At 37.7% G+C, this 24,864-nt stretch overlaps 1 protein-coding gene across 1 annotated transcript; it reads left to right on the forward strand.

Moving 5' to 3' along the window:
- The first annotated feature begins 762 nt into the window (after positions 1-762).
- dipk1ab (divergent protein kinase domain 1Ab) lies at positions 763-24,735 on the forward strand. The gene is given in 7 exon segments (XM_056749940.1): positions 763-961; positions 964-1,002; positions 1,086-1,169; positions 19,726-19,860; positions 20,057-20,164; positions 21,346-21,522; positions 23,343-24,735. Coding segments are annotated over 7 exon segments (1,455 nt in total). The 5' UTR covers positions 763-862; the 3' UTR covers positions 24,156-24,735.
- The last annotated feature ends 129 nt before the right edge of the window (positions 24,736-24,864 follow it).

The raw sequence follows: 24,864 nt of genomic DNA on the forward strand, positions 1-24,864 counted from the left end.
TAAAATGAATCATTATTTTACTAGAGTAACCATAGTGATAACAATTCAAATACTTTTACCAATTTCTCAGCGTAGTAACCTAGCTTAACCATTGTAGCAAACTATGGTAATCGATCCATCAAAAAATAGCTACTCGGCTATTCCAGCGTTATGGATGAGACATTTTCAGACAAAACCTTTAAGAATAAATTCTCAGAATGTGTTTATTACCAATATATTGAACCGTCTGTTTAAATACTGCCCATTCAAAAAAGTCACCACCTGGATTTAACTAAACAAATAGGTAAGAACCTCCCATTGGATTGGAGGTCTAGGTTCAGCAACGTTATGTGCCCAAAGAATGAGGTCAGCTGACTGAATATATTATATGACCAGGTTATTCCAAAAATGTGTCCATTTATGAGGAACCACTATGGATGTGGCAATTCCGTAACGGATGTAGTTTACCATAGCTTACCTAACTATGGAAAACTATGCTTTAGAAACAGAGACTTCACAACTACTGACATCTGACCCATCAGTAAGATGGAAACCTTGATTTTTCATTTTTAGGTTGACATTTACTCTACACTTTTTTGCCTAAATAAAACCAGATGTCATTTTAATAAGGCATATAAGAACTCTCCTAGTGTACATTCTTAAGAGGCTTGACAACCTGGTGCAAACTGTTTATTTAGTTTTACTTCAACTCATGTATCTATGAGCCATAATATTGAGAAACCCAAATCGATTTGACATTATTTCTCAAAATCTCTATTTATTGCCTATCCGGAAATCATGTAAATATCAAAGTAAACCGTGTTAATGTGTACAGACATCACTACAAATGTGCACAAACTTCTTCACATTATGTTAATATCTGATGTGCGCTCGGTTGGTCATCCAGTGGATGCGCGCGCTGATGTTGCTTACCGCGCGTGAGGTGCGGCGCTTGAACGCGACTTCAGAGGAACCTCTCAGAATCATCATCTCTCTCTCCATGGCGAGAAAGACCTTGGCTTGGTAAAGGACACTGGCTTTAATATCAATGTGTTTTACATCATCTAAACGGCCGTAGTTGTGTACTAATTCTGTATTTGTGCTAGGTTAGTGTTGTGAAATGTGGTGTTTGGATCATGGCACGGGGTCTGATACCGTGGATCTGGCTGAAGAGACCCGTCTATATCCAGGTAAGACGCGTTATAAACGTTATGCCACTTGTTCGCGGATCGCTATAACACATACGACGATTCGTCTGTGCGCATCTGTGTACTTTGAATAATCTGTGCAATAATTCCGAGTAAACGAGGCAGGAACGCGGTTATCCCGTTTGGACTCTGAAGTTTCTGAAGGCTTCGTTTCTTCCGAAAGCTTCACTTCATTATTGAGTGAATGCACCGCGTTTTACTTACACAATTCTGTTCGACCACGTTTCGTAGGGGAAATGTAAGAGCGAATACATTACATTTATCCGTTTTTTAAAAACGTTCGTTCGTTTTTCTCGTGCTTCATGATGCGAGGGATAACATCGATGTTGCTGCTTTTTAATCCATCGTCTGGTCGGTCGTTGCTGTAGCAACCGCGCTGCTATATAACATTTTTATAGCTCTGCTGAAAACATTTCTCTTAGTTGTCAAAAATGTAATCGAGTACAATATATAACCCATGAATTCCCAAACTCATCGGGGCGCTGTGTTCATGTACGTCAAAGATTGACGACCTCATTTTACACCTCTATTAATACCGAGTAACGTCAATATATGTGCACACTCAATGTATTCATCGCAAGAAACGAAACCTTGATGTTACAGTGACAGTGGCATGTAAGGCACTTGCTTCTGATCTGTCAATTCACTTGACAAAACAAATATAAATAAGACTTCTCACTGATGATGTACGTGGATTTAGCTGTTCCTATGTGTTTTGTAAGATGTGATCTTTTACTGGAATTACATCATATTTTCTACTATTGACACGAAAAATTTGGAAAGTTTGACAAAGTTGGACTGTACTAATTGCACATAAATTGGGATGCCAGAATCATAGCTCACCACTTTCCATGGGTGAGCAATATTTGTCTCTTTGACTTTTAGTGTCTTTTTTACCAGTGACTATAATGATATTCCTTACCATTATACCTTTACACATCATAAAGCATTAATCCATAATATTTGGCTAGTATAGGTTCTCATGGAACATGCATACCGTGGCAAAATATTAACCAACTGTTACTGGAAAAAATGTGTTCCTTGAATCCACTACAAGTCGTTTTGGATAAAAGTATCTGGCACATTTAATGTAAATTAAGGGATTTTTTATCACATAGTCACTCACACATTGTTTTATATTTATTTTGACCTTTTCCTTTCTATGATAAGTGCGGCACAAACCCGTCACATCCTCAATTTCAGTAAATATAAACCGATCAGATCACTACAAAGTTAGTATGAGTCATTTTTCCCTTAAATTCTTTGATTCTAAATATAACCAGCAATGAATAATACAGTTTCAAGGACAGTGGTGAATGTTGTCTAGAGATCTTCCATCTCAGTCTTGTGCTGTTATTACAAGCAAAACAACTGCTGAAGCGTAATCCTGATAGACGTTGTTTTGCACCTCTAAACTGAAGAGATGGTTTGAGGGATGAGCTGTGCTGACTAGAGAAGCAGCCCTCCTTAATGCATTTGTTTATTTTCAATTGAAGTAATCCTGCATGCCTTCAGTGCTCTGCCCACACCCAGAGTTTGGCTCAATGTGAGGTGTTTGCTTGCTCCAGTATGAGAGTGCAAGAGAGACATTGAGAGCGGAAGTGAACATGAATGTGAGTAGTTTATGCAGTCTTCTGTTAACAAAATTAATCTCGGAGGCAGATATGAACTGCTTCACACTGCTCTTTTTTATTAGAAAAAGGCAATACTGCTTTAAATGGTGCCTGGGGAATGTAAATACGGCTTCACTTGTTTTCTGAAATTGCCTTAAAAAAAATCACATTTTAAATATTGTTCATATTTCTCTGTGCTAAACCCTGATGCTTCCTGGGCAGATTTCATTTTGAAGAAAATAATAGAGACATTATATTATAGATCTGTGTATGCCCAGAGGATCTGCTTTAGTTGTCTGGCCTTTGGAACTACTGTGGACAAACTAAAAACAATTCTTTATTGGATTTAAATAAGGCATTTTGTTTAGTGGTCATGTGCTCAGGGCATTTGTTATAACACAACAGCCTTATGCTCTGCGGCATATAGTGTTGTGTTTGCTTTATAAAATGCATGAGATAACTGCGGCTAGACGTTTGAGGACACATAAACACTTGTTCAAGAGGTGATGCTTCTCATAATATATGAAAGTCTTTCTGTCAGTTAGAGGCATGATTCACCAAAACTGTGGTCTGTTTTAGATCCAGCCCTTCAGAAATGAATACTTGATAACCAGACAAATGTATAACAAACAAAAAAGAGCACATGGCATTGCTGTTCATGTGTATTATTAAATGAAAAAATGAAAAATATAGGCCTACATACATTCATACATACATACTAGGGTGCACAAAAAAAAATGATTGGCCATATCGGTATCGGCTGATAAAGGGTCATTTTTAATGTTCTCGGTATCGGCTGATAATAAAAATTTACGCCGATATATTATAGCCAATAAATTATTAATAATTACCTTTGGTTGAACCACTTCAGCTGCACGCTGGTCACAGTTAAAATCCATTACAGTTCTGTCTTTCTGTCATGATCATTCACTTACTGCTATTAGCAAAACATTGTTGATGTTGTATGTATATTTATTAATATGTAAATTATAGGAACAAAAGCATATTGTTTAAAGCCGACTGCTGTCTGACTGCTTTCTGGCTTGAGACTAGACTTGTGGCCAATTTCTGGGATGCTATGGGAGAACATCTAAAATTGATTAAATAAACAGTATTTGGTACATGATTATAACAAGCTCTCCTCCGCGGTCAGCCACACCCCCTCCAGCAACTCCGCCTCCCAGAATCACCCGTTCACTCTCACCGGACTATTGACACTCACAAACTCCAATTCCCATCATTCCTTGCACTCATCATGATTACACCCCCACCTGATTCACATTACTTGGATACTATATGTACCCTGCCCTGTGTATTCCCCTCTGTCAGATCTAGTTGTTATTTCTGTTACTGTCTAGTTACGGCCCGCCTGTGTTTCGGAGTTCTCCTTGCTTTATGTTGTTTACCCGTTGGATTATACATTTTTGTGGACCATTTTTGTGCCTGTCAACGCTTTTTTGGATTTACTCTTTTGGATTAAATACCCATTTACACCGTCTCATATGTTGTGGCATCGTTCTTCCCCCTATGTGTAGTGTTACAATGATGTTCAGGGGAAAAAAATATTTTTAGTCTCACAATATGTTCTTTTAATATTTAGGTACGGTATATCGGCCAATATATCGGTAATCGACTTCCAATATTCAAGAATTATCGGCTATCGGCCAAAATTTACATATCGGTGCATCCCTAATAAATACTGATGTTTTAAAAAAGTGTGAGTTGAGGACTGAAACAGTCAAAACCACAACGCCACAAGGAAAGGAGACCATTCAATAGAGAAGACTCCACAGGGAACCATCAGACTTCAAATCCAGACAGACCAGATCAGATATCAAAGACAATAGGAAAACATGCGATCCAATACAAATAGACACAACTTACCCGATGCAGCTGTATTGTAGTTTCATGGGCCTCCATCCCACAGCATGCTTTATTTCTTCACTCATTTCCCATCCTAGTTAGATTGAATAACAATGATCATCAAGTGTATCACAAGAATCAAAATGTGTTGAATTTTAGGTCCTACGTTGCAATGAGGGTGAAGCTATTTTATCAAGCCACCCAGAGAAAGGCTGAATATATTTTATGTGACTGACTCACTGTGACCTAAAATCCATACAGAGCACTTCTAGCCTAAAGACTTGAGCTATTTTGAATTAAACCACACGATAGCACAGTGTGTCACGGGCAATGGGACGTTATATCTAATTATTACATGGCTTGTTGCAATGCTTGATTCTGATTTGCCAGTCGCGACATTCGCAGGTTCATTATTCCCAGATAAATATGTATTTAAAAAACATATATAACATTATATTTACAAATGCTTAAAACAAATTGCCTGTTGGTGACATTTGAAAGTCGTTTCTTACCTTAAAACCGAAAGTAAACGGCTTTTCCTCACTGAAGGTCTGCATTCGGTTATAAGAGCTAAGAAAATATTTCAAATGCATATTGTAATAAGCGGGATAATGTACAAGCATCCGGCTATCATCGTGAAATAAGTCCCTTCAGTGTGATACAAGACCCTCCGCTTTGCGTCAGGTCCTGATCACACTGTCGGGGCTTATTTCTACTATAACAACCGGCTGCCTGTAGATTATCCCTGACATATCAATTTGGTTTAACAAGATCCAAGCTCTTGGAGTGCCTCTTGCCTTTAAATGCATCAGAAAAAAAACCTCACAATTCTTGTGAACACCTTTTAGACCTCGGGTGGCTAATGTTTTTAGAGTTTTTATTAAGTTAAGGTATACCTTATCTCTCTTAAAGGGACAGTACACCCAAAAAAATTTCCCAGTACACCCATTTACTCACACTCATGTCATTCCAAATTTGTATGAATTTCTTTATTCTGCAGAACAAGAAAGAAGATATTTTGAAGAACGTTAGTAACCAAACAACATTAGACCCCATTGACTTCCATTGTATGGACAGCTCTGAGACATTTCTCAAAATATCTTCTTTATGTGTTCCTCATATGAATCCCATGCTTTTGAATGACATGATGGTAAATACATTTTGGGGTGAACTGTGCCTTTAAATAGAAAACGTGTGCCTTATTTCAGCCATATTTCAGTGTCGTCTAGGGTTTTGGTATGAGCAGACGACCATTCTTCTACATTTTGTCCCTGCGAGGATAAAAAAAACCAGGTCTCCTATTTACAATGAGTGTCAGGCTGGCGCACTTAGCTTCCAGTGTAGCCCAGAGGAACTGTGTCACATTCAATGAGGTTATATGGTGGGACAAATTTAAATATAAAAGTATAAATATTACGAGGACAGCGAGACGATGGTTAGAGCGTTAACAATTAGTTCATTTAGGCTATTTTGATAATGAATAATGAAACCAGTATTTCAGAGATCAGCTAAATAGACTTCCCCCTCAAACCAAACCTGTAAATAAATCATTGTCTCTTTACAAATCTTTTTTGTACATTTTTAATAGGATCAAATTAAATTAGCAAGGACTGACAAAAGATCCAAAGCACTATGTGGGAAAAACAACAAACATTTGTGACGCAAGTCTTTCCACCTCATAAAAGAGCAGCTGCTTTAAAATGACAGCTTGCGATATAGCGAGCGCGGGGAGGGTGAGATTAAACTTTCCGTGAATTGCAGTGAGCTCATGCAGAGACTTAAAAGCCTTGCCCTACATGACAGCGTGAAGACATCTAGGTTATTTGTCACTGTTATCAAAGATGAAACTGATCATCTTTTACATTAGTCTCGCATAGTCATATCTGTGTTTTGTTGGAATGCTCTGTCCTGAGAGCTTCAGTTTTTAGGTTGATGTAAACATTTCGGACTGTTGCAGTGTTGACTCAGTGTGTAGATAGATGCGTCCCATGAGGCAACAGGAGTGGGAGAAGCAGAATTGAGCGTCTGATTGCTGGTTGTTCTCACAGAGATGAGTCAAATTAGACCTGCAGTGCCTGTGTGACGTCAGCTTCCATCAGAAAGTCATCACTTGGGAGCTGAGTAAAAAAGAGAGCGAGAACTAACGCTATCCCCCATCAGACTTGATAATGCACCAGAAAGCTTTCATTTGTTCTTCATGCTTTATGTATTCCCCAAGAGAGGGAGAGAGAGAAATGTTTTATCTGCAGTTTACGGAGTCAAAGAAAAATCTTTTTGTTTTTGAGTCCATGCACAGCACAACATCTCTCTCATACAGTCCGTCTATCCTTGTCGTTTTGTCTTGTCTGCTTCCTCTATCTATCTGCCGTTCATCGGCCTGATGGGGAGGGGAGCATTAGGGAGAAGGCAGCAAGAAATCGCTTTATGATCATGAATTATGGATGAGAAGAGAGCCAGCTATGAAAACAAGTGTCAGTGCAAAATGCTCCCCCACTTGATCCGCTTCTTCCCTCCTGTCATCCCTCGGTATGCCGCAGAGGGGTTCGAGGATTAAAAGCAACAGACATGCTTCGTATTCCTATTATGTGAGGAAGGAACCTGAAATTGAAGGCTGATCTTTTCGAGTGAAAAGAGAGAAGCTTGGAGCTGTGGGCACTAGAAGATTGATTGCATGCTGAGGCTTTAGTAAACTTCAGAGAACCCATCGAGCTGTTGGTCCCTCTGAAACTCATCTCAAAGGGAATAAAGATGCTGCTGTCTATCCAAACAAGCTGTCTAACAAGATCAAATCTAATTGCCAACTTTATTCCAGGCACTGAATGTTTCATTGCTTATTCAGAACAAATGTACTATTAATAGATCCATTTAGGTACATTTTTGTGATACAACAGTTTCTATTTGCAACCTTTTATGGGGTGACATAATGCACTGTTATTGACAATGTTCGAGACATTAAAGCCGTGATTATTGATATGGTTGATACCACACATATGAAAAATATCGTTAAATAAAACTTTTCCTTAAGAGCCACAATGACTAAAAATCAAAAAACACAAAATTATTTTGTAGTTTTGTTTTCAGGTTCTAGTGTATGAAATTTAGCACCATCTAGTGGTGAGGAATCAACGACTCACTCCACCCCTCCCTTTCGAAGCACTCGGTGGCTGACACAGGACTGAGATGTCATCACGTTTTCACTTTTTTGCCAAAAAAGCATTACGGCTAGTGCTAAACGCCCTGGCTTCATCCAGGAAAGGAGTCCAAATGCAAGTTTTTTTTATAGATGTGAAAGGGTTTTGCCGTTAGACGTTTCTCCAATTAAAAAAAGCATTACAGACCCTTCTGCTCCCTATAATAAAAGTATCTTTGCTAGAAACTTCCAGACAGGTTTGATGAGCCAAGTTGGAGCTAAACTCTGTAGGACACCGGCTCTCCAGGACCGACTTTGTACACCCCTGGTTAAGGGGAACTGTAGAAATACAGGGAACTGGGATACTGTAGAAACAACGGATTTGTAGAAAATGACCAATTTCAGAGGTTTTAAGCATGAGAATAAATTAGGTTTAACGTCAGGACTTCATGTCGGGACAAAAGCAACGCTTGTTAATTTTCATATTGTTCATACTGTTTAAATTGTTATAAAAATGGATTGACATTTTTTCAAGATATTTTGTAAATTTCCTACCTTAAATATATCAAAACTTCATTTTTGTGAGTGGATGTCCTGCCACAGTGCGCCTGATTAACAACTTCAAAGGTCATTTCCTCAATATTTTTTTTTTGCACCCTCAGATTCCTGAGTTTTAGGAAAGAAAGCTTATTTATTAAACTTTCAGATGATGTAAAAAAGCTCAAAGAAAATATATATATACTTAATATAATATATATAATTAACCGATGTTTCTTAATAGCTTCAGTAAACTGTAATTTACATAATTAAATATAATTTAGCTTTCTTTTTTGTTAAATACACAATAATATATTTTTGTGAATTATTTTGCCCACCTTATACAGTAATTCATTTAAAAGGGTTATGTAATGATAAACAACCAGACTGTCTCCGATTAAACATATACATGTTATATATTATTTTAAAATTAAATAGACTAGTAAGAAGTTACACAAAATCCTAAATCAAACAATTTAGTGTGGAGCAGCCTAACGTGACTATAGGTGCCAATAGAGTGAATCTGTGGTTGAAAGTTGAACTCTGATTGTTCTATTACTTAACAGAGCTACAGTTCTGGAAGGAACAAGACTTGGTTACTGGCTAGTCAGATGATCAGATAATAGAGATCGTGATCAGTACTGGAACTAACAATCATTCGTCATATATCCTCATATCATTCCAAAACTGTAAGACTTTTTTCTGAAAAACATTAAAGATATTTTAAAGAACGCCGGTTGACAATCAACATTGGGCCCACTGTTTTCCATTGTATGGGACAACACCTCAGAGACATTTCCTAAAAATATCTTAATTTGTGTTCCTCAGAAGAACGAGTCACATACAGGTTTTGAAAGTAAATAGTTTATGACAAAATGTTCATTTTGGGGTAAATAATCCCCAAAAGGCCTTTGTTTACATGACTCAGGATGGATGCTGAGGTATCTGCGACTGGGTAAACGAATGAGACAGAAGCCCTTTTCCAGAAAAAAACAGAGGCAGCTGATGCAGAAACAGACAACAGATCATGGGATCAGACAAGAGATCAGGTCTAGTGACAGAGAGCTCTAGGACCGGGCCCAGTAAAGTTCCACCTCTTGATGGTCATGAAATTACACTTAGCTACTTCTCCCTATGCAAAACAAAGCAAGAGAATTTTCTGAAACTCTGAGGTGAACTCCACTCAATGCTCTCTACAGCGATATCTGTCATATTGTTGGGGGGTCCTGGTGGCTACACTGTAAAACCAAAACAGCCCTCAACCCACTGATGCATTGGCCAGGTTGTAATGTAAGGATGGGATGGCAGGGCTAGTAACAAAAGCAGAAGATAACACTAAATCTGGCAAATAGCACATACTGTATGTAACAAGTAAATATAACATAAAAAGATACATATTAGGTTGATGATTATGAGTATTATATGTTTGGTGCAAAGGACTGATGAGCAAAGCCTTTGTCAATCAAATGCGGAATTACTTGAATTGAATGACGCAACACTCACTCTTTTGCCTTTATGTCCTCCGAACAACTTTGATTTAAACATTAGATAAAAGCCTTTGAGGATCATCAGGATACCAATGTTTCTGACCACCTTTTCCACAACCACTGGTCCTCACTCACTCAGTCAGCCACTAATGAAAAGCCAACACAAAGCCTCAATCAATAACCTCTCATTACCCACTTCTGTTCGCCTCTCCCTTTGGTGATGACCGATGTTGTCCTGAGGATGAACATGCCACATTAGCCCAGTTGAAATTAATGTCTCGGTGCATTGACTGAAAAGGTCAGGTGTGGGTTTGTTTTTGTTTGTGGTGTCTTGCTCTTGTAATGGAGCGGGATATGTTGTTTATACAATGATCGATCTGAGAGAGAATGCATTTTGGCAATGATTTTTTCAACATGTCTCAACCATAGACTGTGTAAAACATGTCACCTAGAAGCCTAAAGTGGGAGAAGCTGGCCGTCGCTATCTTAGCATCACGTCATGAAAGGCAAAATTAGCTGAATAGAACAAATCTTTTTCTGTACCAGGCTGATAACATGTTTTTTTCTCTGCTGTAAAGTTGGGCATTTTAACATTGGGCTCTATGACATTCTGCCTTCTTTTGGAGCCAATCTCTATTGGCCAGTCAATGAATTGCAGTGGCTTCACAAGAGCAATCTGATGGTTGCCGCTTGGTCTCAACAAGCCAAGCAAGTGCTTTTTGGATTAAACAGACTAAACGTGTGTTTATTTTTTTTTCATACTTTAAATACCAATAGTAGTTGTCTTAATATGACATTTAACAAGATTGATATGCCAAAATATAAATACATTTTATTTATATAAAAAATCCCAAAAAGTATTTAAATTAAATGGGTCTTATAGAATAAAGTGACAGATGAATTAGATGTCCTAATTTAATTGATTTATTTTAAAGGAAATAATGCCCCGGACAAGTTTGCATGTCATGAAATTGACACATTTGGCTAGGGTAGAAAATAGACAAAAAAACCCTCAAATTTTTGGTTATTAGACTAAATGATTTGGCAAAAAGGCAAACTACATCCAAAAATGATACACCAAAAATATACAAATGCACAAAAAGCTTTGCGTAAATTATTTTGTGTAAAGTACTGTATACATTGACTACAAGTTTATCACCTATATTTATATTATTAATGTTAATTAATATTATTTAAATTATGAATCATAATATTTTGTTGATTTTCTTTTGTAGCCTTTTATTAGCCATCGTCCTGGGCATCAAAAAGCTTTGAGCTTTGTGTCTTATCCTTAATGATGCTGTGTGTAATGTTATGGAGAATCATTTGACAGAAATGCAATATAATATACAACAAAATCTTCAAAGACCTTACATAATAAAGCCTTATATTTTTATTACCTTGACATGAACTGTTTCTATCTACATACACCGCGAGCCCCCTTGAATGGAATTCGCCATGTTGTTTCTACAGTAGCCCTTAATGGACAAACTGCTCTACAGAGCATATTTTGTTAAATGTTATCTCCTTCGGCAAAGAAACGAAAACATGACGACATCTTGCTGCCTGCTTCGCGAGGGTCGAGTGAGGCGTTGGTAGATGCTGCTAAAAATTATTCACTGTACCTTAACAGAATCTTTTATATTATATTAAATAAAGAGCTAAGGTTGGAACATAAAAATATTATAGTTTTAGTATTGTAATAAAAGAGCGTCTAGCATCTCAGTTAACTGGCTATGGGGCGTTTCAAATTTTGCGTCTAAAACCGTGCGGAAAAACGCAAGACATGGTGCTTCCTCTAGTCAAATGACCCAAAGATTCAAACTATTTTGTGGCGCCAACGCATCACTACCTGCCGAACTTGCACGCGCAAAAGATGCAAAATGTTAATTGCCCATAAAACTGAACAGTTCACCTCCAAGTTCCATGTACCTAAAGCTTATGATGATAAGTATGAGCAGATAGGGCTTTTAAAAATATGAATTTAAAGTTTATATGAAGAACTCTTGGCTCAGACTTATCTCTTATGTGGGTCTCATCCTCAATAAGCATAATTAAGTCTACAAAAACTCCACTTTTGTGCCTTATCTACACCCCCCAAAAAAGACTGACCCACAGGCTCGTGTGGTGAAGCGGCTCATGCGAACTTTTCTGTTTCCTCCACTGATGTGATTGAAATTCCACGCAGTCTTCAGTTCAGCTGAGGGCTGGAGTGATGTGGGGGCTGCTGCTAAATTTTTCACACTCTCTCCGTCACATAATCTGTGAGTTCACAGCAGTGGAAATTCAAATGCTGTTTGACAGATACAGACGTGCGTCCGCTGACCGGTATGCGCTCGATGTACTAAACGACGATGGCTCGCTGACACTGTGTTCATTTGTTAATTCAAAGTGCTGCCATGGAAACATCCAGTCACTATGGGGAGACCCATGAACCAGCGGCAAACTATAAAGCTTTTGATGTCGGGTACCCTCCGTTTGATATATAAGTGTTGCTGCTGAGGTTGAAACAAACGCAGAACTTATTTTGAACAGTTTACATGTGTTGAGGGCATTATATTTAATGTGCATGTTTCATAGCATTGAGGTTATGGATTACTGGAAAAAAGGGGTTGATCGGATTAATTGTTTGAATAATGTTATTTCAGGCCGACTGATTCAATCATCACTTTATCTTATGGACGTCTCAGGCTTTCAACTGGGCAGTGCACCGCCTTGAGACTTTATCAGGCTTCCATAGTTCATTATACAAGATACGGGCATGCATTTATAATTTATTACATCTAACCAAAAACGTAAGAACATTAGAAATACACTTTGCGCTAAACACATTAAACTGATTACTTGCAGCTGCAGCTGAGTCTTGTGAATTATCCGACGAAGAGAAATGGGTCATTCTCAGGAAATGGTGCCATTTGTGCCTGAGCATTTATGGACTATTAATATTTTACAGTTATAGAAATTAAAGGGAGAACCCCCTGTCATTGCACCAGACCATGATCTCACAGAAATTCAGCATTTTGTGTTTAGGTCGTCTTGGACAGAATTGTTTACCATTACTGAAGTGCACTAAGAAAGTAAATTGGGTCAATTTTGATTTCATGGGGACAAAAAATAAAATTCTGTCATCATTTACCATTACCTTGTCACTTCAAACCTGTATGACTTTCTGGTAACTCTTTATTTTAAGGTCCAATTCTCGGTATTAATAAACCATTAACAATGACTTTTGCATCAGTAAACTACTGATTTGTTGCTTACAAATAGTTGGTAAGGTAGTTTTTAGGTAATAGGTAGGATAAGTGAAGCAGAATATGGTCATATTGAATATGTGCTTAATAAGTTGTAATAAACAGCCAATATGCTAAAAATAAGCATCTAATAAGCAACTAGTTAATAGCGAGAATTGGACCCTATCTTAAAGTTTTACCGACTTTCTTTCTTTCGCACAATACAGAACAAGATATTTAGAAAAATGTTATTAACTGGTACCCATTCACTTGCATTGGTTTTGTGGTGTCCAAACAATCCAAGTAAATGGGTGTCGGCGCTGTTCCGTTACCAACTTTCTTCAAACTATATACATTTTTGTACTGCGAAAGAAAGTCATACATGACATGAGGGTTTGTAAATGATAGAATTTAATTTTGGGGTGAACTGCCACTTTAAGATGTTATTTGAATATTTTGCAGCTGTTATTTTTTTTTTATATATATAAATCACTCTTATTTCTTTTTCACTGGGTTTTGCTAATTATAAAAGTAATTAAATTGTTTATTAACTTGCACAACAAAGTATTTAATAATTTAAAAGTGCTTTTTTCATTCCCTGTAATACAGCTAATTTTGAGTTTTGGAAGGAAAACAATATCAAACAGCCTTGCAAACATTACCTGTAGCAATCAAGTGTTGTATTAACAAGCATGTCTTGGAAGTATTTCTGTAGTTCCTTCAATTTTTTTCTCAGTTTTTCTGTCTCTTCATGTAATCACAGACTGACCTAAAACACAAGCAGGTATAAATAAACATTTAAATTATTATTATTTGTTTGCGAAGCACCTTATGTGCCTCAACCTTGCAAAACGCCTGTAAATTCATAATTTGTGTAGCAAAAAAATGTTTCCTAGGAATGACCCAGATTTGATTCATGCGGTAAAACTGTGGGATCATCCGGAACTTTCAGGCTTTAAGACATCCGGCAAACAGCACAGAGAAGATTGCTGTGGGAGGAATTCACTGATGAGAAAAACCTGATTTAAGTTTGATGAATTAACTTCTCCCAAACCCTGACTCTGGGCTCAGGGAGAGGGCTGCCTACTAAACTGAGGATTCTCCCTGCCTATCGCCATGGCGACAACTCCTCCGGGTCCTCTGAGGTACGAAAGGCTGTGCAGGACGCTGGCCTGCCACAACTCTCCAACGCTTGTCATCCTGGTTTAGTGAAGCAGTGAGCTTAAGACGTGGGGTGGGGGGTTGAACCCTGAAGGGCACGAGATTTGAAGAGTAGAAAGGAAGATGGATTCTCCGATGGAAATGGCAGAATTACATCTCACTGAGTGCCCGTAGCAGAGCGGGAATGATGGTCTGTCATTAGGGGAGCCACTGAAGAGAGAGACAAAGAGAGAGAGAACAGATTAGATTAGATACAGACTAACAGATGAGACCAATAAGTGGGTGACTAAGAACACTCTTACAAAACATATAGGGAAAAACAAGTTCTGCTGACTGTAAACACCGACCACACTAAGGGCTTTTGGAGCTGACCAAGTTTTTAAAAGTAGCAGTTCAGATGGTCAGGTTTCGTCCGGTCAGCTGGGACCTGAAATCTACTTTACATTATCAGGATTTTGGTTATTGGTTTAGATCGGCCCAACATAGGATATTAGTGTTTCTACGTCTCCAGGCTCTGAAAATAAGTGAATTTGCTTTATCAAAAGAGAGCACAGATTAAATCTTACTCAGCCATGTCCCATGAAATAGGAGGCTGATTAAAAGAGGCTTAGAAATTTGGATGTTCTCTCAGATAAAACATAATCGCAAGATAGAAACTGGAGAACTGACACAGTGCCATAAGCACATTATGTGCTAGCTTGAGGAAGAGGGAAGTCCATCACTGTCAAACACTCGTCTCATCATCATTAATAGACACAAGTGGCTCCATCAGGTCTGTTATTTGCCTGCTAATGCCCTGCAGAAAGCACAATTGGCAATATGCTATGAGATCATTTATTCAAGAGCATTAAACATTGCAGGATGAATGGCAGCGTATGAAGCGTTCATTATAGTGATGCTGTAAGTAAGGGTCCGCTATACGGGCTTTATAATGGTTGACTGCAAGGGCTTTAACTTAAGAGGCTATATGACTAATATAAGTGACATATTTAAGAATATCAAATCACAGCAAGAACGATGACTATAAATGTAACTGTAAGGTTGTACAAAATGTAAAGGTATAGTTCACTCAATTGTCTCATCATCTACTCACCCTAATATCATTTCAACTGTATGATTTTCTTTCTTCCGCAGAACACATAAGAAGATATTTTGAAGCACTGAACAGTGACGTTACCCATTCACATGCATTGGTTTTGTGTCCATTCAATAGAAGTCAAATGGTGTGGGTGCTGTTCGGTTACCAACATTCTTTAAGATCTCTTTGAAATAACACGTAAATGATAACAGAATTTTTATTTTGGGGTAAACCGTCTCTTTAAGAAAATAGCAGTCCACACCACAAGTATTATGATGGCAATACAGATGAACATTATTTTTGGGATCACTTTGACAGCAATATGTCCATTCACATTTAAAGCAACTGACATTTAAATAAACATAATGGCATTGTGTAATATTGCATTTAAGGTTATCTTCATAATTTTCGTTCTTGGTCTGAATGGGCCTTGAGACATACTGTAGACAAAATTGGAAAGTTTTCTTTCCACAAAATATTCACTCACAATTTGGAACTTGGATGCTAATGCTGTCAATTCGCCAAGCAAGCTCATATATCAGACGATGCAAAAGGTCTGAAAACGAATAATTTTGTCTGATGTGTCAGCCAAGCTCATTTTGCCGTTTGCAACCACAAATTACCAGCTTCTCAGCGGCATGGTGCAGTATACAGTTTTAAAAAACCTAAAACCTTGTCATAAATTGACTTTTTTATAAAAAGGAATATTTTCAGACTTTACTTCCTGTATAGGGGCGTTTTTTTACCAGGGTCTTTTCTCCAAACCATAAAACCGTATAACAATTTAATGTCAAATACCGTAAAAGGAATAGTTCACCTTTAAAATGAGTTCACCTTCCTTTCTTCTGCAAAACACAAAAGAAGTTATTTTGAAGATAGTTGGTAACCGATCAGGATCGGCAATGGCACCCATTAACTTCTATTGTATGGACACAAAACCAATGCCAAGTCAATGGGGACCAACAGTTTTCTGTTCCAAACATTTTTCAAATATCTTTTTTGTGTACTGCAGTAGAAAGCAAGTCATACAGGTTTGAAATGTTTGAAATAATTGCAGAATTTTTATTTTGAAGGTGAACCACTTAACCATTTTAAGTCAAATAGTTTTAAAGGAATAGTTCACTTTCAAAATGAAAATTCTGTCATCGTTTACTCACCCTCTTGTTATTTCAAACCTGTATGACTTACTCTCCTCCGCGGACGTAAAATAAGATATTTTGAAGTATGTTGGTAATCGAACAACAGCGATTCCCATTCACTTTTATTGTATAGACACAAAACCAATGCAAGTCAATGGGTACCGCTATTGTTCAGTTACTGACATTCTTCAAAATATCTTCTTTTGTGTGCCGCAGAAGAAAGAAAGTCATACCGGTTTGAAATGACTAGAGGGTGAGTAAATGACGACAACAATTACATTTTTGGATAACATAAACATGTATTAGAGTTTCACTCACATTTCATTATATGGGACCTTTTCGTCACTCTCCAGAGCTCTTATTTTCAGCATTTCAGACTTTACTGATACTCATACAAGCTTTGAATCAAATAATGACTTTAAAGAAACAGTTAGATGTTGCATATTGTGGAACATCACTACTTCAGATTGAACCTGAAAAGTGTATTAGCATCCAGACTCAGCCATCGAGCTACATCTTGGTACCTCATGATTTTATTGTACAGGTCAGGGCTATCGTACACATAATGGTTAAACACTGGATACGTTGATACAGAGATGCATGGCTGCAACAGTTGCGATTAATAATTGAGCGTTTCTTATAAATATTGCAGGCAGTATAGCTGTTTGCACTGAGCTGTGCAGAGTTCAGCAAACTGCTCCTCTGAGGTTTGTTGTGCACTGAGAAACAATGTGTGCTTTTTCAAAAGCCATCCAAAAAATAGACATGTGTTATCACCACAACATCATATTTTACTTTACTATTATTAGGTTTCTAAACCAAGCGAGGGGGCGAACTATTATATTCAGGAATCATAGCCACGGTCATACTGAGTTGCTCCTGTTGCTTTAGTTGAACGTGTGCGGGTCAAGAGCACCTTGCATACAGGAGGCAATGTCTGGAAAATGTTCTCAAGAGCTTGGAGCTACAACCTGACCTCCTCCTAGCATTCAGCTAAACAAATGAGGAGCGTCTCCCACAGCACAAAAGATCAGACACCAGAATTACGCTCTTTCGTTTCTCTCCTGAAGGCTATTGAGCTACAAGGTCCCATTTTCTCCTCTTCACGCTGGAGGAGAGGTTCTGTCAGCTCCAATTTTTCAGATAAGGAAATGTCAGGCTGTGATGGTGCTGAAATTAGTTGGCTGCGTGTGCAACCCCGCAAATATTTGCTTCTAGTTTCAGGGCAGGTTTGACTCTTCATCTGTTATCCACTCCTCTTTCTCAACCAGAGCTCCGTCAAACATTCGTGATTCTTTTATTTGCATTATTTGCTTGAGTATGTACCACAGGGACACCGAGATTAATGTTATTTGCTATGTTAGACTTTGATCCCGATTTCGTTTTTAGGAAAAGTAACTTGAAAGGGTTTTTGTCCAGAGGAAAAGAAAACTGTCTGCATAAGTAAAGCACTCTGTCAGAGGAATGTGCATCTGAAGTCTAATGGATTTTGAAATATTCCTCCATTGCATCATAATTAAGTTTGTGATGTATTTTTACCTCATATCACACTTCTCTTTTTAGAAATCCAGGTAAAAATGATATATTTCGTGAGTGCTTGAGCAGAGGCGACTATTTATAGTGGATCACACACCACGTGTGGCTGTCAGAATGATAGTTTCCCACTGCTCTGTGCTCTTTTAAAGGTCACACATAAATAAAAGATTTGAGATCTGTGACTACCTTGTTGGTAGTCGTGATTGTCCCTGTCTCTTGAGTCTTACTTCTTTTGTATGTTTGGGAATATATTTAAGTATGGAGGCTTTTACTAGCTAAAGGCATTGGTGATTTAGTAAAGCCTTGACTAATAGATTAAAAAAATTAAATTAGTCATTTGTGCTGATGTGGGGTCTAAAAGAACTGCAAAAAAAATAAAATGTTGTTCCTAATTGCTTCTAAGTATTCCTTTCACCGTCTATGAATAGTGCATATCTACTAATTCAGATTTATAATTTTTATGACATCTTTCTTCAATTAAGCTTCTCATCAAATTCCAGGCTGGGCGGGTCAAAGGGGCAAGGGCTACTTAATATGTAGAGATGCATCGAAAGTTTGGTAAAAATTATTCGTCCATTTCACATATTCGGCCGAATAATTTTTACCGATCTTTGACGCAGCCAACGTAATAGTGAGCGTTTAGTTAGAGGCGCTCAAGCTTGACTAAAGCAGTAAATATGTCGGTAGTGTGTAAACATTTTAAAGTGTCCGAAAAAGACGCAAAAGGTGCTTATATATTTAGGAATCATTTAATTTGTTGTGGGTTCATCCACTCTGTTGCACTTACAGTTAATTAATATACAGTTACAATCTTTTAGCAGTGAGTAATGGCCTATGGCTATTCAAGAAGGGCAATTAAAAGATGACAAAATATTTCATAATTTATTTGTAACTTATAATGTGCTTTAGTTTTCTGATTGCTGTAAAAATGTTCAGTTTTAAAAAAATATTTTAAATTGGATAGTTGTGTTACTATTTTTATTGAATACCAAAAAGTAAAGAGCATATTCAGATTTTTTATATAAATTTTATGTGATAAAATGGGCTTAATCGTTATTATTCGGACTGCGGCCAAGTGTTTCACATCAAATTCCGCTTCGGCCAAGAATTTTCATTTCGGTGCATCCCTATTAATTTGTCCTGCCCTAACTTCAAGTTTCAATCAAAATAATGTAAACACATCAAACAAAGCTGAGCATTTTAAGGAACTTAAACGAACACTTTAACCATAAATGATGTCCGATTTTTTGGGGGGGTTGAACAGTCCCTTTAAGGCTTTCAAAAGTGACTGAGAGCATCTTTATTATGTGGGTTTTAAACTAAAACATTTTTACTCTGCAAGAGAGAGAACTGAAGTCAGTGTTTTTCTCCCTTAAGCTGTTCTCTTCATCTGACTCATAGCAATCATGTCATTATCACCATCATGGCAGTACAACCTCCAGCAAATTGTATCAGCCCATAATAAGCACACATCAGCATAATCATTTCTCCAAAAACTGCCTACTGCTGAAATATAAGCTTTACTACATAGTCCAAAACAATCAACATGATTAAAACAGTTTCTGCATTAATAAACTAACTGGCTGAACAGACATTCATTAATATATAAATTAAATATTAAGTACGCTATTATCCAAAGTGATCCTTATGTTTAGGGTTCGAACCCAACACCTCTACCAGTTATTTGGCTTTAAAGTACGTTTTATCTTAGTACAGCTACTCTTTATCACACAATATTCCCTGTGTTTCTTTGTTTAAATCCAGGCCCGGTTTTCCTACCTTCACATGAAGTACCTGTTCTTTTCGTGGTTGGCTGTTTTCGTGGGAAGCTGGGTGGTGTATGTGGAATATTCATCTTACACAGAGCTGTGCCGTGGACATGAGTGCAAAACCTCCATAGTAAGTTTCCAGATTGATTTGAAAGCTGCTTGTGACTTGCAAACATTATTTAGAGAAAGGGGGCCACCTAGGGGAGAGTCATTGTATAATATGAAACTAGTGGGTCAGGTGACCTTTGAGAGTAACATTACATGAAACAGAATAATGAAATAATGCCGTATTAAACTTTGATGTATGTTTATTTCCATGTGTTTAGTGTGATAAATTCCAGAAGGGTGTGATTGATGGTTCTGCCTGCAACAGCTTGTGTGAGAAGGAAAATCTTTATTTGGGAAAGTGTCTCTCTGCCAAACCCAGCAATCAGGTCAGACACACAAGACTGTGGTTGTTACCAATATAACTTACTGTATTGATTCCGCTCTTAAGAAAATATTTTTGTTATGTAGTTATTATTAATTTGAAACCGCAGTTTTTTGGGATGTCTGTACAATTGAACTATACAGTATGCAGGATTGCTGTTATTTTAATTCTTTCTTGTAGTTAAGTATTCCATATATTTTCTACCTGCACAATACACTGTAAAATTCTTGTTAAATTTTTAAGTATTATGAAATTGTAAAAGTCATTTCAGCTTAGTATTTTAAATATTGACATTTATTAAGTTGCTGTAACTTATAAGAACAAGTTCAAATTTAAGTTCAAATTTTAAGTTCAATTATATCACATTCCATTTACTCATTTAGCAGACGCTTTATCTAAAGTGATTTACAAGTGAGAGTGCATTTAACATTATGGTAATAAATTATTGTAAAAAATATCTTGCTATGACTTTCCGATCACATTTTGTTACAGTGTTTGTCTAGATTAAATTAATTTATTGTTGTTTTTAAAGGGGTCATATGCGGTGATGTATTTCTGTGTCTTTGGTGAGTTATAAGTTGCCCATGCATGTATTAGACACGTAAAATTGCAGAAATGTATGTGTCGGAACAAAAGATGAATTCTATCTAAAGGCGAATGCTCACCCAGACGTGCCTGAAACGCCTCGTGTAACCACACCCCCACTAATCCACGTCAGTTCGTGGTATGATTTGACTAAGACCCCCCAAATGTATATGCAAGTAAGGTGGGCGTACCTGTCAGTACAATTGCTTTGGAACATAATGTTCCAAATATGGCAAGAGCCGTTACTTTTCCATTGCACGCTTGCAGTTTCGAACAATCACTACACACTGGTTAACTGGCCAATCATAGCACACCTCGCATTTTAGAGCGATAAGTTGGTCAAAGATCAGCACGTTTCAGAGGCGAGACAAAGAGGACATACAAACATGCACGGTATGTGGAAAATACAGCGTTTTTGAACCTTAAATCTTGTATACACATTGCATTACATCTTAAACAAACAATAATATACGTTTTAGCCTTGTCATTTGACCCCTTTAAGAACCATTGTTCTTACATGATCATTTCCACTTTAACATACACTTTATATTTTTCTCAGATTTCTTAAACTGTTCTTACACTGTCTACTTTTGTATTTAGGTCTACTCTGGCAGTTGGGGGGATATAGAAGGGATCATAAAGTGCCAGATGGAAGAGGTCCCTCATTACGATCTGGGTGCAGAACTAGAGCCCCGGAAAGACTTTGCCTCCTTTAACAGGCCGACCAAAGGGACATCTGTGGAGAAGTTCAAAGAGATGGTGTTTAGTCATCTGAAGGTCTCAAATTTAAATGCACTTTTGTAATAAAACATTACGCCTTTAAACAGACATGTTATCGATTTAACCATTAGATTAGATATTAGCAGCACAGAGACACATTATTTACACTTTAAATCATCTATATACAAATGGTTTCATCGTTTACTACTTCTTATGTCTTCGAAACCTGTATTACTTTTTTTCTAGGGATCATATAAGAGGGTATATTTAAGAATGCTGGTAACCAAACATCGTGGCCCCCATTGACTTACGTAGTATGGACACAAAACCAGTGAGACATTTCTCAAAATATCTTTATTTTATTTCACACAAGATGATCAATTTTAGGTGAACTATCCCTTTAAAGATGTCTGTGCAGAACTAGAAAGTATTTTAATGTCACGAATTGCAGGAGACAGAACCCAGGCGCAGACAGCTTTGGGACAACAAAAACTAATGAACAAACATGGGAAAACAAAACCAGCGTGGCGGTAAGACAACATAAAGTTTGACAAAAAACAAAGAAAGACTAAACTAGACTAGACAAACTGGAACAAAAGCTGACTACGAAAAACTAGTGATGGGCTCTTTCGAGAAAAAAAACAGGGTTCATGAAGCCTTGAAATCAGTGCTCGAAGTGCTGTCAAACTGGCTAAGTCAAGTGATTTAAAGCAAACGAGGCTTCGTTATATCAGCACTATTCTGAAACGTTTCAAAACTTGACGACATTTCGACACTAGGGGCTGTTGATCTGAAAGTAAAGTCGTAAACAAGTGTCTATAACTTATTTAACTTTATATCAAGAAATAAAATAACCATGTTCATAGTGATCTATGGACAGTTATCTCGGGATATTAATCACTTAATTTGAAACCTAGCCACTTTACTAAACAAACAGAGCCATATGTTATGTTATTGATATATATAATGTATGTCAAATGCGTAAAAAGTCAAAGGTCAATTGTAGCCTATAAGACCATTTTTAGAACAGCCTTCTGAGTGATGGCAAATCATAACACTTATCAATGTTGAAACATATGCACTCCTACCACCTTCATATATTGGATGGACATATGTGTAGGCAAAACATATACTGTTCTTAAGGACACTAAAAAGTCAAAATAAAAAAAATATAAGAAAGACTCCGAGAATGATTTGAAGACCAAAGCTTCAGGCAAAGCCTTGACTCGATTCAGCACATTTGATTCAACTGTTTCATTGTGTCACGAAGCCTCTCTCTGCACATCACTACGAAAAACTAGACTTCACAAGAACAATCCAGCTCTCAAGAGTCACACAATGTATACATAGGTTACAAAAACAAACCGGCACAAGACAGCGCACACAAGGGCAATAAATAGGAAGCAAATAATGAGGGCAACAGGTGAGGGGCATGAAACAATGACAAGATAATTAATGAGGAAATGAGGAGGCAGGGTCAAGAGACACAGGAGAGCACATGGGACACCAAAAACAAACAATAGCCATCTGCTTCCACACAAAACATGTTGGACTGTCACGATCCTGACACAAGACTAGAAAAGCATGAATGAGAGAGGCAGGATTGTGACATTTTAATATAACACTTTAATGTTTAAGGATTTTACATTTTGCTTCATTAATGTGTGAATATGTGCACTGAGAGCCTCAAGCCCGAGGTTGTTACAAATCCTTATTTTACCACTTTTCTGTATGAATTGAGTCATTTCAACCATCTTTACCCCTTTTTAAATTGTAAATGTGTTTAAATTTAATTTCATTCTGCATATATGTTTGTCCCATGCTAAAGTTGGGGGAGAAAAGTTTAATATATTGAATTGATGCTTTCCCCCTTGCAGGCTAAAGTTGGAGACCAGGCCAACTTACAGGACTTGGTGACCCTTGTACTTGGAGTTGCTGACAGCAACAAGGATGGCCAGATCACTCTTTCAGAAGCCCATTCAGCTTGGGCTTTACTGCAGCTGAATGAGTTCCTGCTGTCTGTCGTGTTGCAGGATCGGGAGCACACCCCTAGACTGCTGGGCTTCTGTGGGGACTTGTACGTCATGGAGAAGGTGCCTTACGTACCACTTTACGGCATCAGCCTGCCGTGGTTGGTCGAGCTGTGGATTCCAGCCAGTCTGAGACGACGAATGGACCAGTGGGCCGCACCATCCTGGCCACGCAAGGCAAAGATAGCCATTGGTCTGCTTGAGCTTGTCGAGGACCTCTTCCACGGCACGTTTGGAACTTTCCTAATGTGTGATGTAAGCGCTGCAGAGTTCGGTTATACGGAGCGTCATGATATAAAGGTTTTAGACGCAAAGCGAATTGTCCCTGAAGCATCTTTTCAGGAAGTGATGCGAGAAAGGCGCTGCGACGAGGACAGTGACTGCGTGTACGGGAGGGACTGCCTCACGTCTTGTGATCTCACTAAACACAGATGCACTACAGAAGTCACGCAGCCTAATCTGGCTAAAGTATGTAGCACGTTGAAGGACTACGTTCTGTATGGTGCACCGTCAGACATTAAAGAGGAACTGGAGAAACAGCTGTACGCATGCATTGCTCTTAAGGGTACCACTGAACAGATGGAAATGGAGCACTCTCTGACTCTCAACAACCTCAAATCTCTGCTGTGGAAGAAAATTTCCCACACTAAAGACTCTTAATATATAGCTATAGTTAAGATAAGTTATTATTCTATACACAACAGACCGAGACAGTCCAACTAATATCACACAACCCACAAATCCTTGAATCTTATTCAGATTATGTATGTGCCGCAGTGACAGAGTATGCCACTATATCCTTCGCTGCCCCTTGTTTTACAATACTCCGTTTTACTTGACTCAAACCCATATCATAAAAGCTTAGGCAGCAATGCATGTCGTCCACTGCCAAGAGAAAATGTCAAATCGCTGATCTTCCTGGGGATCCCCGTTCAGGAAACGGAGACAATCAGACGGTCTCTGGTCTATCGCTAGAAGATTTTTATTTTGAATCCTGCCCATTAACTACAAAAGGATCTAAACAATTTGCATGAGTTACAATATTTTTTACAATATTACAAATAAGTTATTTAAAATAAGTTAAACTGCCAATTCACGTATTTGGTGAGGTGTCACAATCTATGTTTTTACACCTTGTTCGTTTTAAATCTGTAAACACCCTTATATACAAGATGGGACTCAGGGCCTTGGAAAGATAATATTTTTAAAAGTACATTTCAAACAGTGTGACTATTTTGAAGTTTCAATCAGAGTTGTGCTGCCATAAGAGATATGTGACCACTTGCAGTTACCAAGCCAGAGATTTCTTTAGGTGTTCAGAAAATATGCACAATGTTTGCAAACAAATAAGAGATTTCCACTCAATGAA

Source organism: Triplophysa dalaica, chromosome 6 (genome assembly GCF_015846415.1).
Source record: "Triplophysa dalaica isolate WHDGS20190420 chromosome 6, ASM1584641v1, whole genome shotgun sequence".
NCBI lineage: Eukaryota > Metazoa > Chordata > Actinopteri > Cypriniformes > Nemacheilidae > Triplophysa > Triplophysa dalaica.